This window comes from Centrocercus urophasianus, unplaced genomic scaffold, assembly GCF_019232065.1.
Source record: "Centrocercus urophasianus isolate 14NV4802_14NV808 unplaced genomic scaffold, USGS_Curo_1.0 seq_23, whole genome shotgun sequence".
Classification (NCBI taxonomy): domain Eukaryota; kingdom Metazoa; phylum Chordata; class Aves; order Galliformes; family Phasianidae; genus Centrocercus; species Centrocercus urophasianus.
In genome coordinates this window covers 16058961-16072723 of record NW_024884789.1, presented here as the reverse complement: position 1 = coordinate 16072723, position 13763 = coordinate 16058961, and the positions used below count along the sequence as shown (strand labels likewise).

Below are 13763 nucleotides of genomic sequence, written 5' to 3'. Positions count from 1 at the left end.
AACTGCTTTTTGGCTTGTGTGCTGTGATGGTGCTGTGTGCTGACAGAGGGAGTGTCGTTCTTCTTGGTACTCCTTATTGATTTGTAAAAGCTTGAATGTTGCTCCCAACATAGATAATGGTTGATGCAGTTGCCCTTTCAGTTGAGATGAAGAAATCAAAACATTTTTGTCCTACTGTGTAGGTTTTGCCAACACCAGCCAAAAAAAGTACGTGGAAGAGCAGGGAGAGACTATCTCTCTCTTTGAAGGAATGCTTTTGGAAATGAATTTGATTGATGCTCTACCACCCTCCTATTTCTTAGAAGCCAACAGCTTAAAAGGGAGAGAGAGAAAAAAAGTAGCAGATCTGTTTAGGGAGGTGAGTGCATGACAAAAGCTGGGTTTGTTTTGACAAGTCTGTTTGATTTTTACAACACATTTGCTGCTTGTAATGTACGCTTACAGAGATGGGGAAAAAATCTTTTTTTTTTAAAAGTGAATATGGCAGAAGCCCTGCAATTGCTGTTTGATACTTTGTCCTATTTTATAGGAAGGCCGTTGGTCTGTCCAAATTGCTGGAGCTTCTTGCAACGTTGGATGATGTCTGTTTCTAGATCAAAATAGAGTTCTGGAACCTGGAAGTCCCTGATGCATCTGCAGTGAGCAGCATCTGGGGTTCATAGGGAAATAAGCATCAACTGAGGGATATGAGTGTGGTGCTGAAGTCCAGAGTTACAACAGCTCTATTGCGAAGTGCAGTTGGATTTGTTATGATTTCAGAGGTCTGACCACTACCTTGCACATTCTGATTGAAATAGTGCTGTTTGTAACATCAGGGGTAATGTGAGTATTTAACTACACAGGACGCATCAACATGTTGTGAGGTGTTTGCTTGGTTACTGTGTTACAAAGTCATGTGAACCTGTATGGCTGCATGTGTATATGTGATGAGTAATGTCTCTGATCTCCTTTTCCAAAAGCAGCAGTTGTGGACCACCCAGAAAGGTGAGGGGACAAGCAAGGTTAAAGCAAAGAAATGACAAAAGGAGCACACATGGGAACAGGTGGAAAACTGAGCTGATCAGCATTGCTATGGGCTGGGGCACACCTAGGCAGCACTTTAGAAACCCAATGCTTTTTCTGTGATCCATTCTTATGTGTCAGGCCTGCTGATTTTTTTCTGCCATCGTGGCAGTTTGTGAATATCATTTGCTGGACTTTGCTCTGTGATCTTCATTGAATGCCTCTTCATTTCTGTTTAGTCTTCTATCAGCAGTCTAAACTTGGGGCAGACTTTGGTTAATCCTTAGAGTTCCTGATATCATTAGCCTAGTGGTATACAAGTATCTGAGTAGCATAGTAAAGTGAGGTTAAACATGTCACAGTGAATTCTTTCTCAGTCTTACTCTGTCCCCATAACTTTAGAGCATCATTTTGGGAGCCAGAACTGATCCTTGCTGTCAGAACACCTCCAGGATTTCAGTCCAGTGACTCTGGTAGAAGTAGCAAGTCTTTCCCCCTTTTCCCAGCAGCCTCATTCTCTGGTTAGCAAATTTTGTGTCATGTATTCCCAACAGAGGTCCTCAACTGCACCAGTGAGGCTTGGTCACAGAGAACAATTACGTTCAGGAAACTGAACATAAATTTGCACTGTTACACAGAGAAACACATGCAATAAATGGTGCAGCTCTTGTTCTTACTCAAAACATCTGGTGTGCGATGAGAGACACTGCACTGAACATTCTGTAGGCAGAACCATAGTGCCTTTTTGTAGCAGTTGTTCAGACTTCTGTTCGCTGCCCTGCCGGTGTGCTCCAGCACCACAGCCTCAGGTGAGAAGAAGGAAGCGCTGTTATGTGGTCATCTTGGTTTGTGGTCCGCCTGCTGACGCTTGCAATGAAGAAGCCTGCCATGCTGATATTCACACTAGCTCTCTCTTGCATAGTGTGAAGATGCACGATACTCACAAGTTTGACTGTTGGTTGGATGTGTCTGTGCTCGGTTATTTCAGTGAGGGGCGCTTTGCTTAGCGCTGCTCACCAGCTGATACAATTGGGCCTTCATTGTTCAGCTGAGGCTAATAAATAAAATCCTTCAACCTGTCCATGGTGAGTCCAGCCACGATAAGTTGCAGTGGGTCCCAAGTGTCTGTATCAGAAATGTGTTTTATCTGTTCTTTGCTTGTTGAAAGGTCATGATGAATGTAATACTTTCTTAACATTCTAGTTGCATCATCTCTGCATCAATGAAGAGTCCAAGTATGGCTTTGTTCAAGCAACAGAGGGTGGAGGACGTTTACGAGATTGGGGAAGAACTAGGAAGGTAAGTCTGTGCAGACATGGTTGTAAAAGCTGACACACAGGGATATTGGCAGCATTTTAAAATAGTGACTCAATCAATGCACTGCATGATAGTTTATATCAATTTACAACAGGAACACATTCCTCTGGAGGAATTTCACTTGGGCATTTATTGTTTTGTTTTGTTAAATGTGCTAACTTGCTAACTATTTTTCCTGTTTCCTTCCTTGCAACTAGGACAACAGAAGGTATGTTTGCATTTGTCTTTTGTGCATAGGTGTCATCTGTGTGTGTGCTTTAAACTGGGTTACCTGTCTGCTCTGTGAACGAGCCAGGAAACAGGAAGCCACACCACCATAGTCACAGATGCAGCTCTTTAGTTTGGCTTGTTGTGTTTTAACAGTGCTGTACAGTCTCTGGTGGGCTCAGAGCACTGACAGGTTGTCCTGCAAAACACTGTGTATGTATTCCTGAAAAGATTCACCAATGAACATCTCAGCAGGACTGGTTAAGGCCTTTATACAGCTTTTAATCTATAAAGAGTTATCTACAGATATTAATTATAGGTGCAGTTAATAGGCTGTTGCCATGCTTAACCATGATCACCTGCTTAAACACAGTAGTGGGTTTGCGGGCTGGATGACTTGGGGCTTCACAGTCACTTACAAGCACACAGGGCTCTGAGTGGCTCCCATTCAGTGTTGAACCCTCCAGTGACTTTCATATGCAAACTGCTAAATGAGGGCTCTGTTTGTTGGCTTCTTTCCCAACATCTGGCAGTTGGATTTGATAAATGACTGTATGTGCAACTACTCCTTTTCAAGGGCCGATAATTTAGTTACATTAAAACACTTCAGTTCAGGTTATTTCCCCACCAAATCTTTTTGTGGGGGATGTTTATTTTTTTCCATTCTATTCCATCCCAGGAAGACCTCAGCCTTTACATTTTCCATAGCTGCTTACTTTCACGTACTGACTAATTCTGAGAATATTAGCCTGAAAGTGAAAATTTGGCAGAAGTGAGCAATCACAAAATGCAGTTCATATATGCAGTGTGTATAGAGTGTGCTTTTTTAATCTAGGAGGTGCTATTATGTGCTGTAACAACCAAGTCAGTGAAGATAGAAAGTGGAAGCTAAAGAGTGTATTTTTATTTTGGTTTCTGAATTGGCTTTGGAAATCCAGTGCCTTTTGAGATGAGCCTTGCTCCCCTCTTTGAGGTGATGACTGTAATGCTTCTTGTAGATGAGAAATCCAAGTCGGCTTGTTACTGAGGTTGGAAGGAAAAAACATTCCCTAAAGGAAAAGGACAAACTGTGACACCTCTCCTTGTTATATAATGTCACGTAGGCTCTGCTGGCTTTATTTTCACTTTCAGATTTTGTGAACAGCTCTACAGACCTCTTGTTTCAGCTGTGTTACATGTGTAGTGTTACCAGGTTGTCGCCTGTCTCTGAGCACTAACTACTGATTAGGGCCAATGACAAGTGATACCTTGTTTCGTTGGAAGTGAAATAATAGACTAGACAAGTTGTGATGGCTGTTCCACAGGAGCTTTTTCCAGTGATGACTGATGCCTTGGAGCCTGTAGGTGCCTCTTTTTATTACTCCAGTACAATTGCAACAAGCTGTTGGTGCTGACAGGTGCGGGAGTGTAAAAGGATTTGGTTTTTGTGATTCTGGCTACAAAAGTCACTTGCAAAGCAAAGGATTTTAAACCAAGTCTGTGAAATGTCTGTCCTTTCGTGTCTTCCTAACTTAGTTTCTGATTTCCTGAGCACAGAACTTGTCATTAATACAGTTTCCAGGTTGGGTTCAATCAGAAGTTAAAAACCAGCACCTCATCAGCAGAGCCAGACACTGTACTGAAAGCCTTTGCACAGCAGTTAGGAAAGGGGGCTCCCGCTATGTAGCGTCAATGCTCTTTTGCAGGACTCAAGTGTGCTTGGTCTGGAGATGTAGTTGGACCTTTTCTGGCATGGTGTAGTATTCAAGGTACCTGCAGCAAAGGCTGTTTGGATCCAGCTGTGCAGCACCCTGCAAACAGCACATTTGCAGAGTCTTCAACCAGGACATTTTCAGGATGGTGCTGAGCTAGAGGCAGTTCAAAGGATGCTGAAAATGTTGTTTGTTGCGCCAGGGCACAGTGTGAGGGAAAAGTCAGCAGAAGCAGAGAGCAGGCTTTCCATAGCTGCAGCTGTGTGCTGTAACCAGCTGCCTAACTCCAGTGCTTTCGCAGTCTTTCAAATATTGATTTTAGGCTTATGGTTCTGTTGCCTAATTTCTCTGAAGTGAGGTACACAGGGAACCAGGAATCAGGCATGTGGCATTAGACAAGTTGCTAATGGGCTTTTGTAGCTCTAGCAGTGACGCTGGGGAAGTTTAGTGTGGCTTATACTGAAGGAGGACAATACCTTATTGTCATACAATAGTACATCAGAGGAGTGTTTAAAAAGTCCTCAGTTAGACCAGCTGGTCTGGAAGCTTAGGAGAGTTAGAATGCAGGTATAAAGCTCTCAGATTCTCCTCTTTTTTCCTTCTTCCAAAGGCAGCAGGCTTTGCAGTTTAGGGGTACATTATACAGAACTCTCCGGCATTTAATGCTGTCGCTCTTTGAAAGCATTAAACCATGATTTCTGGCAAATTCAGTTTCTTTCTGTGTCTGAGTTAATAAAAAATGGATAGGTTGAAAATTATTTTGCACAGAATGTTCTCAAAATTCATCCCTCCCCAGATGTGATTCTGTGTTGCTAAATGTCCCTTTTATTCAAGTAACGGGAAACGATGCCTTTCACCATTCATTTTAATAAACTTCTCTGTCAGAAACCTATTAATGCTGTTATGAATGTTGTGATGGGATCCTGGCATAAGCTGTTTGCAGGAATGTTGGTAACAGATGACTCTAACTGCATATCTAAATGATGGAAACGTTTCTTGAAAAATGTGCAAAAGTGAAGATGAGCTTAACTTCCTTGGTAGCATGCAGCAAGCCAAGTGATTCTTGGCTCTTCAGGCAAGGAAACAGGCAGGGAAAGGAGATCAAGAGTGGAAATTCTTCAATCGAAGCCAAAGTGGGTCAAGAGGAAGGAAGAACCGGGCTGCCCGTCTCATAGTCTGATTCCCAGGGGAGTGGCAGCAGCAGAGCTGAGCAGTGGCCCTTCTAACACAAAGTGTCTTAGCACCTGTTGTGATTTGGATAGGTTGCTCTGTCTAGCTGCGCAGCGTAATTCATAAAAGGCTGTACCATAGAGTCATCAATCTCAATGTGTCATCAGCTAGCCTGCAGAGGACTGCTGACATTTGTGCCTTGTGGGCAGCGTCATTGCTACACGTCTGGGCTGAAGCGTGATGGGGGTGTGCAGTGCCTTTCATGGCAGTGCCACTGGGAATTGTGTTCCTGCAGGGCGGTGCAGGGCTGGCACTGCTGTGCCCTGAGAGCGTCCTGCTCACCACAGCTCAGCTCTCTGTAGCCTACAAGTGTTAGATCACCTTTAACAGAGAAACTCAACTGATCACAGGGTGAGGAAATCTCCTTTTCTTTATTATTGGCCTTTGGGTGTAGGGAAGGGACTCTGCTTGTTTCTTGCTTGTCTCCGTCACTGGGAACTACATTCACCTGTTCTCTCTCCTCTCCTCAGCTTTTGTTTGGCTTTGCCATGTTTTATGTACAGATGGGAGACCTATGGATGGAAGATGCGTGGTCTGATGTGCCAATCTTTATAGCAAGTCAAAACCGAGTCTTTGGATAAGCATGAGAAAGGGGAAATGCATGTTGTTCACTTGGCGGTTTGGAATCCTCTCTGCTGGCAAATATACTTGGTTTGCTGCAATTGTAGTATGCTGGCCTAACAAAGAAGGTGGCTGAGCATCTCTTCAAGATTGTAAGAGGTTTTCTTCTGACAAGAGAAAGAAGCAGGGCTCTCTGGAGTTGTGGAAGCTGAAGTGCTAGGGTGGCAGTTTTTTGTGATGCTCTCTGCATGAAGAGGCTGTAGACTACCAAGTTAATGCCTGGTTGGTGCCAGAAGTGAGCTAACTAGGAGTGGATCTAGGCTTTACCTGTGGGAAATGATTTTACAGCAAATCGGTGATGTTCTTCTGCACGTTGGGGTGATTTGCATTTCACCTTGAGGAGTTTCCTGCTGTAGATTTTTAAATATCAATTCCTACTCGTTTCTTTTTTGTTTGCTTAAATCGTAAAAATTCTTCCTCATATTTCTGATTAGATATGTTATTGCAAACATAGTATTATTCCTTCTGTGTATCTCTAACTAATAAAGATTTTCTGTTCGCTGGGATGAGTGAAAAAGCCCATCTTGTCATTTGGAGAAAATGGCACACTTGTTTTTGGAGAGTGATGAATGGCAAATCAAAGAAGTGTAGGCAGAAGAGTACCTTTCAGTGTTGGCAGTACTTTGTTGATAACTTGAACTGTTTTTGTCCTGTCTCCTACTCTCTCAAATTCAATTGCTAACGAAACTTCATTGTCTGGTAGCTCTGTTTCAAAATTATAGGTAAGCTGAATATTTATTGTTTGATCTTCTGCATTTTATTCCCTGCAGAAGTGTTGAAGTAAAACTGCTTAGTGTCCATCTCTCCTATTGCTTTTTGTGCTGGATCTAAGCTCTCAGGGACATGGGTTGTCTCTGAATATGTGTCTTTTCAGCACTGTGGTTCCTGGGTCATTGGAATCAGAGGTTACTATAAGAAAAGCTATTCATAATATAGAAGAAAGCCAACATTTCTGTGGCTATTTCTGTAGTGTTGCTTGAATTTATAAGAGTCTGGTGAGCAGTAGGAAAGAAGCAATTGCACTTCCAATCACAGATGTGTTAAACGAAGGAGAAATCTGGGAGCTAGTAGTTACTCCACTCAATTTTCCCTCCTCCCCTCGAGTGATCCAGTTGGGTTTTACAGCCGCTTTGGATTTAGGGAGCAATAAGTCTTCATTGTAAGGGTTTGGCAGGGCCACAGAGTTGGAATTCGTGGATCAACTGTAGAAATAGATTTTTGTCACATGGATCAGTTTATCAATTTTAATGTGTAATTTAATTCACAATTAGTAATTGATATAATAATGTGTTATGTATAGTTGGATGCTTCAGTATTTCATGATAACATTCTTTCTGGCCACTTCTGAATAAGTACATTTTTTTTCTGCTTCAACATGCCATAGCCCAATTTTTTTGGGTCATTTAAGTATATGAAACTTTGATTCACTCAGGATTTCAAAGGGTTTGCTGGATGTTCTTTCCTTCTTGAATAGAGTACTTCATTTCTTCATGTAATCACAATTTCAGTGATGAAAGTCATCTTGCACATAGCTACTCTGCTAGAGAACAACAGAACAGGAGCATGCATCAGGACGGACTTCAGCTGAAGTCGTTTCTTTGTACATTTTAAGCAGGCTTGGAAGAAATCCCAGGTGATTTAATCTCTACTTTCATGCAAAAGGTATGATTTCTGTTGATTATTGTAGGCATAAGCCAGCTCCCAGTTTCTCAGCCTCTGCTGACCTGGGGTGTGGTTAAGCCAAGCCAAATCTTTAATCAGTGCACTGTCATCTCTTGTGGTCCTCCATCTCCAGCCACAAGTTCACCCCCTGCACCCACGTTCCTTGTGTGTGGAGGATCCTTGCAGCTTCCCTGAGGCAGGTGTAAACATTTTTTCTTTTAAGAGGGCAGCAGATGTAACCTTCAACCTGCGTTAATAGAGCCTGGCACATAATCACTGTTCCGACGGCGTAACTAACAAATATTTACTTAGCAAATGAAAACAAAAAGCAGAGATAACTCAGGTATTCTTTGTAGGGGAGGAACTTGGAAATCTGTGATTAAAAGCCATGTCATCCAGTTAGATGGACTCTCCCTGGCAAACAGCAGGTGTAATTACAGGTAGGAAATTCACCCTTCACACACATCACACAGTGTCTTTGTACCAGGAATTTTCTTTCCTGTCTATAGACATTATGCAGTATTGGGCTTTCTCACACATAAGATTTAACTCTTCTTGGAGTACTTTGAATGAGTTCTCTAATTTTTTAAAAATAAATTTGGATTATTTTTTTTCCTACAGTAAATGCAGAGCAAGAATTCACTTTCAGTGCAAAAGTAACTTGAATTATTGAGCATTAACCAGCAGCTATTAATATTTCTTTGTCATCTGCTTGTTTCAACAGAAGAATCAATATACGTTTTAGTATCTGATACTGAGGACTGTAACTATCATCAGCCATCCCGTAGTTAGTATTTTTAAATTCTTTATTCTATCCAGCAGAATGATCTTAGTTTTTTTTTCCTTTTTTAGCAGATTTCATTGCTAGTTTTCAGTGCTCTTTCAACCATTTCCAGAATCTTTTATTTCTTACAAAGCGCAGAGAGAAATTGCTTTGTTTTGTAATTAGAATAATAACTCTCAGTCTCTGAGTTTCGTGGGTACACAATCCTCACACAGAAAGAATTTCCATTGGTATATCTGTTTCCTACGTAGGGAGTGCTGACATATTAAATTACATAGCTTTTGTGCTGTCCTGCTGCTGGAGGAGGTTCTGTTTATTTCATGTAGTTGAGACTAAAAGAGATGAGGAATGATTTCCATCCCTTACATACACAGGGAAGGGGAAAAATTTCTTAACCATTAAGTCAAAATATTGATCCCCTCTGACAATTTGTTATTCCCAGGTATTTTATGTCCAGACCACATTTAGCTAGATGTGGACCTTTAAGTGCTGAAAGTACAATGTGCTAACCTTCTGCATGCCTGTTATGTATGCACTGGTGTTGCTCCACATAGCAGAAGGAACAGCTTATCAAATCTGCTATTCCTGCTGAGCATGAGTCAGCTTTGACCTTCCCTGGGTCTCTGGACTCTGTTCGTTACCACTCTGAGAATTGATATTCAATCTGAGACCTCCATGTGTTAAGTGGGAAGCTTTTGTATCATGCGCATTTTATTCTTCAGCTTCAGATTAATGAGATGCTTGCCAGGCTGGCAGGAACTTCCAATGCAGATTCTGGTTTTCCAACCTCAGGGCTGATAAGGGTCACATTGCTTGTGCTGCATGATGGGGAAATTTCCAAAAAATAGTCTACCAGCTTCAGAAGATGCTGGTGATGAGTCAGGAGATGGCACAGTCTCCTGTGATTTGGGGTTAATGACCCCAAATGGTGTCTAAGGCATTAATTGGCTGTAATTCAGGTAACATTATTTAACTGGTTGTTGATACTATATATGTTAATTGATAACATGGTACTTAATTAGTTGTTAAGCCAGTAGTAAGTCATTGTTCAGGAACATGAGATTTATTAAATAGTGTTTTGAATTCAAATGGGTGCTTTGCTCCATACTTACTCTAATAGAGTGGATCCTTCTGGCTGAGCTCAGATTCCTCTGCTGTTTCAACGCTTTTCTGTCAGTGGCCACGTTGTCTTTTGCCCAGAACACATCGGTTACAATAGTCTGAGCTGTAATGTGGTGGGGGTGAAAGGTGCTGGTGCTGTTATCAGACACAGCCCATGTTCAGAGGTGCTCAGCGCTTCCCTGCTGGGAGCATTGAAACCTGCCCTGTAAAGTCACTGTGTTCTGAGGTGTTACACACAAACTTCTGTGCTTGGAAGGCACCCTGGCACTAAATCAACTTGAAACGAAATGACGTTACTCATTTCTCATATCGTAACGTTTGTATTCCTACCTGGCTGACGGGGCTGTGATAAGAGCTAGTAATACTGTGGTCTTGTGCAAAAGGTCTAAAAGGGAGCTGTAGGGTTGTGTTGGATAGGATCCACTTGTAAGCCTTCCACACGTTGAACCATTCATCAAATTTTAGTAGTCAAAATTCCTATTAAATGTTCTTTTGAACGGTTTAGTGCATTCTGGCACCGTCTGGCATCTGCTGCAGTTCAGCTTCTGTGGAGTTCTAGGAGAGGTTGTTTGCATTTTAAAATAAGTAAATACAACACTTTATTTGCAGCTCAAACACAGGAAGCACGGTGACATCTGTGACAGCTGTGTCAGCGGGGCATGAAACAGATCCACATTTTGGGTTCTTCTAGAATTTTCTTCCATAAAGGCCTGGGGGAACAAGTCACCTTGCTCTGCTTAGATATCCACTGTGGTTTCTTCCAAAATACTGTCCTGTTAGACACAATACACATTCACTAAATAGACAGAATTTCTGCCATTCCAAATACTGGTTTAGATTAAATAATAATAATGTCTGTATAAAATAGAGCACACACTAAAAACTGATTTACAGAAGGCTCACACTTTTCTATGGCTGTAATCTCAGACTTCTTACTGAAAGCTTCCAGTGAAGTGCTTCTGTGCATATGCTTTGTGAACCTTGCCCAGCCTTTGGTTGGGCTGTTTCCTGAGAGCTCCAAATGTGGATGGCCTGTAGGAGTCACCAACAAATTCCTGTCCTCTTTGCTGAAAAGAGCATGGCAGTGCAGCAACAACTCACAGAATTTGCTTCTAAAGTGTAAGGAAAGAGGGAGGAGAAAATTGAGCATGATATTATGCAGTAGATTAGTTGCTCTAATCATTTAAATTTGGAGGGAGTCTGTTTTAAAGCCTTGTGGTTTTTAAGAAGCACTCGAGGGCTTTGATTTGGAAATTAACAAAAATATAGCTATGAAATTATAAAATTATTAGAACCTATTTTTCCAAGGGGAAAATAAAAATAAAAAAAAAAGAGAGAAGTGAGCATGAAAATAAATGGAGAATATTGAGGTGCAGAATTTCAAAGCATGGATTTGCCAGATGAGGTGCTTACGTAAGGTGAAACTGACTTGGCTCATGACGTACCTGCAAAGCAATGGATTCTTGTTGGCTGTTGCTGTCAGTAAACGTAAATACTTTTCAGGGTTAAAGATATCACACTGTCTCATAGCTCAGAGAATGTGCAGTGCTGGGTAAGGTGTCACTTTTTTTTTTTTCCTTGCTGTCAAGGGACCAAATGTAATTTATCATCCAATTAGAAATAGAGAGCCAGCAACTGGCAAACTTTACAAAGCGTAGTAAACCTAAAATTAGATCTCCAAGCTGTGTTTCGGCTTCCTGCATGCAATCACGTATCTCAATGATGTCATTTGACCTTGTTTGAGACAGGGTTTCTAATAGCAGATAAACCCTGCTAACCCTGCATTCCTTCAACTGAATGTCTTAAATATGAGGGCACAAATACAAATAGATGTTTAGTGTTCTTGTTCATACTCTGAACACCATATTGTCTTGTGAAAGTTCTTTTCTTGGTTGTTTGTTTTTTGTTTTTTGTTTTTTTTTTTTCATTTAGATTCGTTTTTATAGCTGGGTGTTTTTATGTTATGGCACCTTGTGGACACGAATCAGGGTGTTCCAGCCCTGCCTCTGGGTATGGCTGCTGTTCTGCTGGACGGCAGGGCAGGGCAGGTGGAGGAAGGGATGTGCCTGAGGCAGCTCCAGCATTCTGCCCAAGCTGTACTTGGCACCTCGTGTTCCTCTTGTCCTCAGAAGGTGGAGAGGAAGCAGTTTAAACAGGATCACTCACAAGTGTGAAGCTCTCTGATGTGTCTTTTACCACACTAACATTGTTCTGCATTGAGTCGGGCTTTCAGTTCTCCATGGCTTGGAAACTTGCATTGTAGGAAGTTTCCTTTGAGGCCCTTTGTCCGGAATGTAACAGTGTTAAAACCAGCTGGCTGGCATACCAATCACAGTTACTTTACCTGTGCTTAGATTCTGAGAGTAGTGCACAACTGAGCAGGAGCTAAAGTAGGTTAATGAGCTTGGTGTAACCTTGCTAAAACATGAACAACTGCAGCAAAAGAAACACGTGAGGAAGGAGAAAGAGACTGGAAAGCCATGTCAGTTTCCCTTAAAGGTATTTGTTTGTGTCCACTGCGTTTTAAGAGACTTTTCCATCAGGTACAGTGATACCAAAAGTGTCGGTATTGCCATGCTTACACTGCTGTAGCCTGTGTGCTTTAGTTGGAGATGTTCTGTTTTTCTCAAATGGAAACAGGAAGCTTTTCACCTTTCTGACCTGCTGTAGTTAAAAAACAACATCAAAACAGAGTAATAGATATTTGTGGCAGCAGGCAAGTTAAAAAAAATAATAATAACTCCTGTGTGGAAAAATATGGATATGTTTTTTCTCTATGCAATAGACTGTGGGTAGCATTCTTCCAACAGTGAGCACATACTGCTGATGTTGCTGAGCTGAGGGGCCATTCAATGAAAACACCTCAAGTGAATGCCTCTCAGACTGGAAACCAAACGAATTCTCACTAAAGACTCTGTTGCTTAGCTGAGTTTGCAGGTCCTCTATGAGAAGGAGGGTTGAACTGTCTCGTGGTTATTACAGAATCACAGAATGGCCAGGGCTGGAAGGGACCTCAAGGATCATGAATCTCCAACCCCCCTGCTACATGCAGGGCCACCAACCTCCATGTTTAATGCTAAATCAGGGTTATGGCAGTCTGCATGTAGGCTGGCAGGTAAGAGATTGAGGTGCTGTATTTTGCTTTCCCTCTGGTAGTGTATTTTTGCGCAGGAACACCTAGAAAAGAAATGTGATCATAATTGCAATTCTAATGATGTCTAGAGACATGAAATTAAATGTAGGGCTAGCTGAGCGCTTTCAGAAGGGGAACATATGTTTGGTGTTTGGGAAGAAGCAGTTTGCTCTTCTCAAGTGACTTAGTGCCGGCTTCCTGACTTCTTCCTGCACTGCCCTCCAGTGCTAGCCTGTAGTCAGGTAACCTGTACTGTCATCTCAGGGGTTTGTTTACATATTTTCAGCATTTCATGATAGCAGCTCAGCAGTGTGGTGCTTTTAGCATATCAGAGGTGGGCAGATAAACCCATACATATACATAGAGTTGCTTAAAGGCTCTTCTTATTTTAATGCACTGTGACAGTGTCAGTCTTTACATTGAGGTGATCAGAACTGGCAGGACGTGCTTCTGTCATTCACTCGAGTCAGATTCTGCCCCCGAGCATTACCTCCAGGACCACTATTAAAAATAAACCTTGAGGAAAAAAACAAGGAGTTATGTAGTTATTCTGGATTGTCCACTTTCTCTCCCCCACATCTCCTGGGCTGCACAATAACATGAGCTGAACTGGTGCTCGTGTAAATCATGCTTCTGAAAATAGAGTAAAGCCACCCAGTAATATCGTCTCTTTGTGTTCTAACTCAGTGACAAATCTCCTAAATGATATTAGCAATGCAAATAATAGCTTATCTTCAAATTCCTATATTAATGAAGGACAAATTTAATGTGGTACCTAATTAGGTATTGTATATTGTAACTGACAGGTTGCAGCAGCTATTGTTTATGCTCCTGATCTTCTGGCACAGCTGAGGATGGCCTGTGCTGAATTGTGACAATAAATACCTCTCTGCTCTTAGGGTGACTGTAGTCATCTTTGTTTTGGTGCTATACTAAAAACCAGGCATTTGGGCAAATTTTAGTTGGCATTTGGACATTTAAGCTGTGAAATTTG

The 13763-nt window shown here is 41.7% G+C and overlaps 1 protein-coding gene across 8 annotated transcripts in view; it reads left to right on the top strand.

Moving 5' to 3' along the window:
• Positions 1–13763, top strand: part of DAPK2 (death associated protein kinase 2) — a 45751-nt gene that overhangs the window by 3452 nt on the left and 28536 nt on the right. For 6 of the 8 annotated variants that reach the window (XM_042824619.1, XM_042824616.1, XM_042824614.1 and 3 more), the window contains one exon: positions 2206–2301. In XM_042824619.1, the coding sequence (XP_042680553.1) occupies positions 2206–2301 (96 nt within the window). Of the gene's footprint in view, positions 1–27; positions 359–2107; positions 2113–2205; positions 2302–13763 lie in introns of those variants that run through there. The other 2 variants (XM_042824620.1, XM_042824617.1) reach the window with 2 other exon arrangements.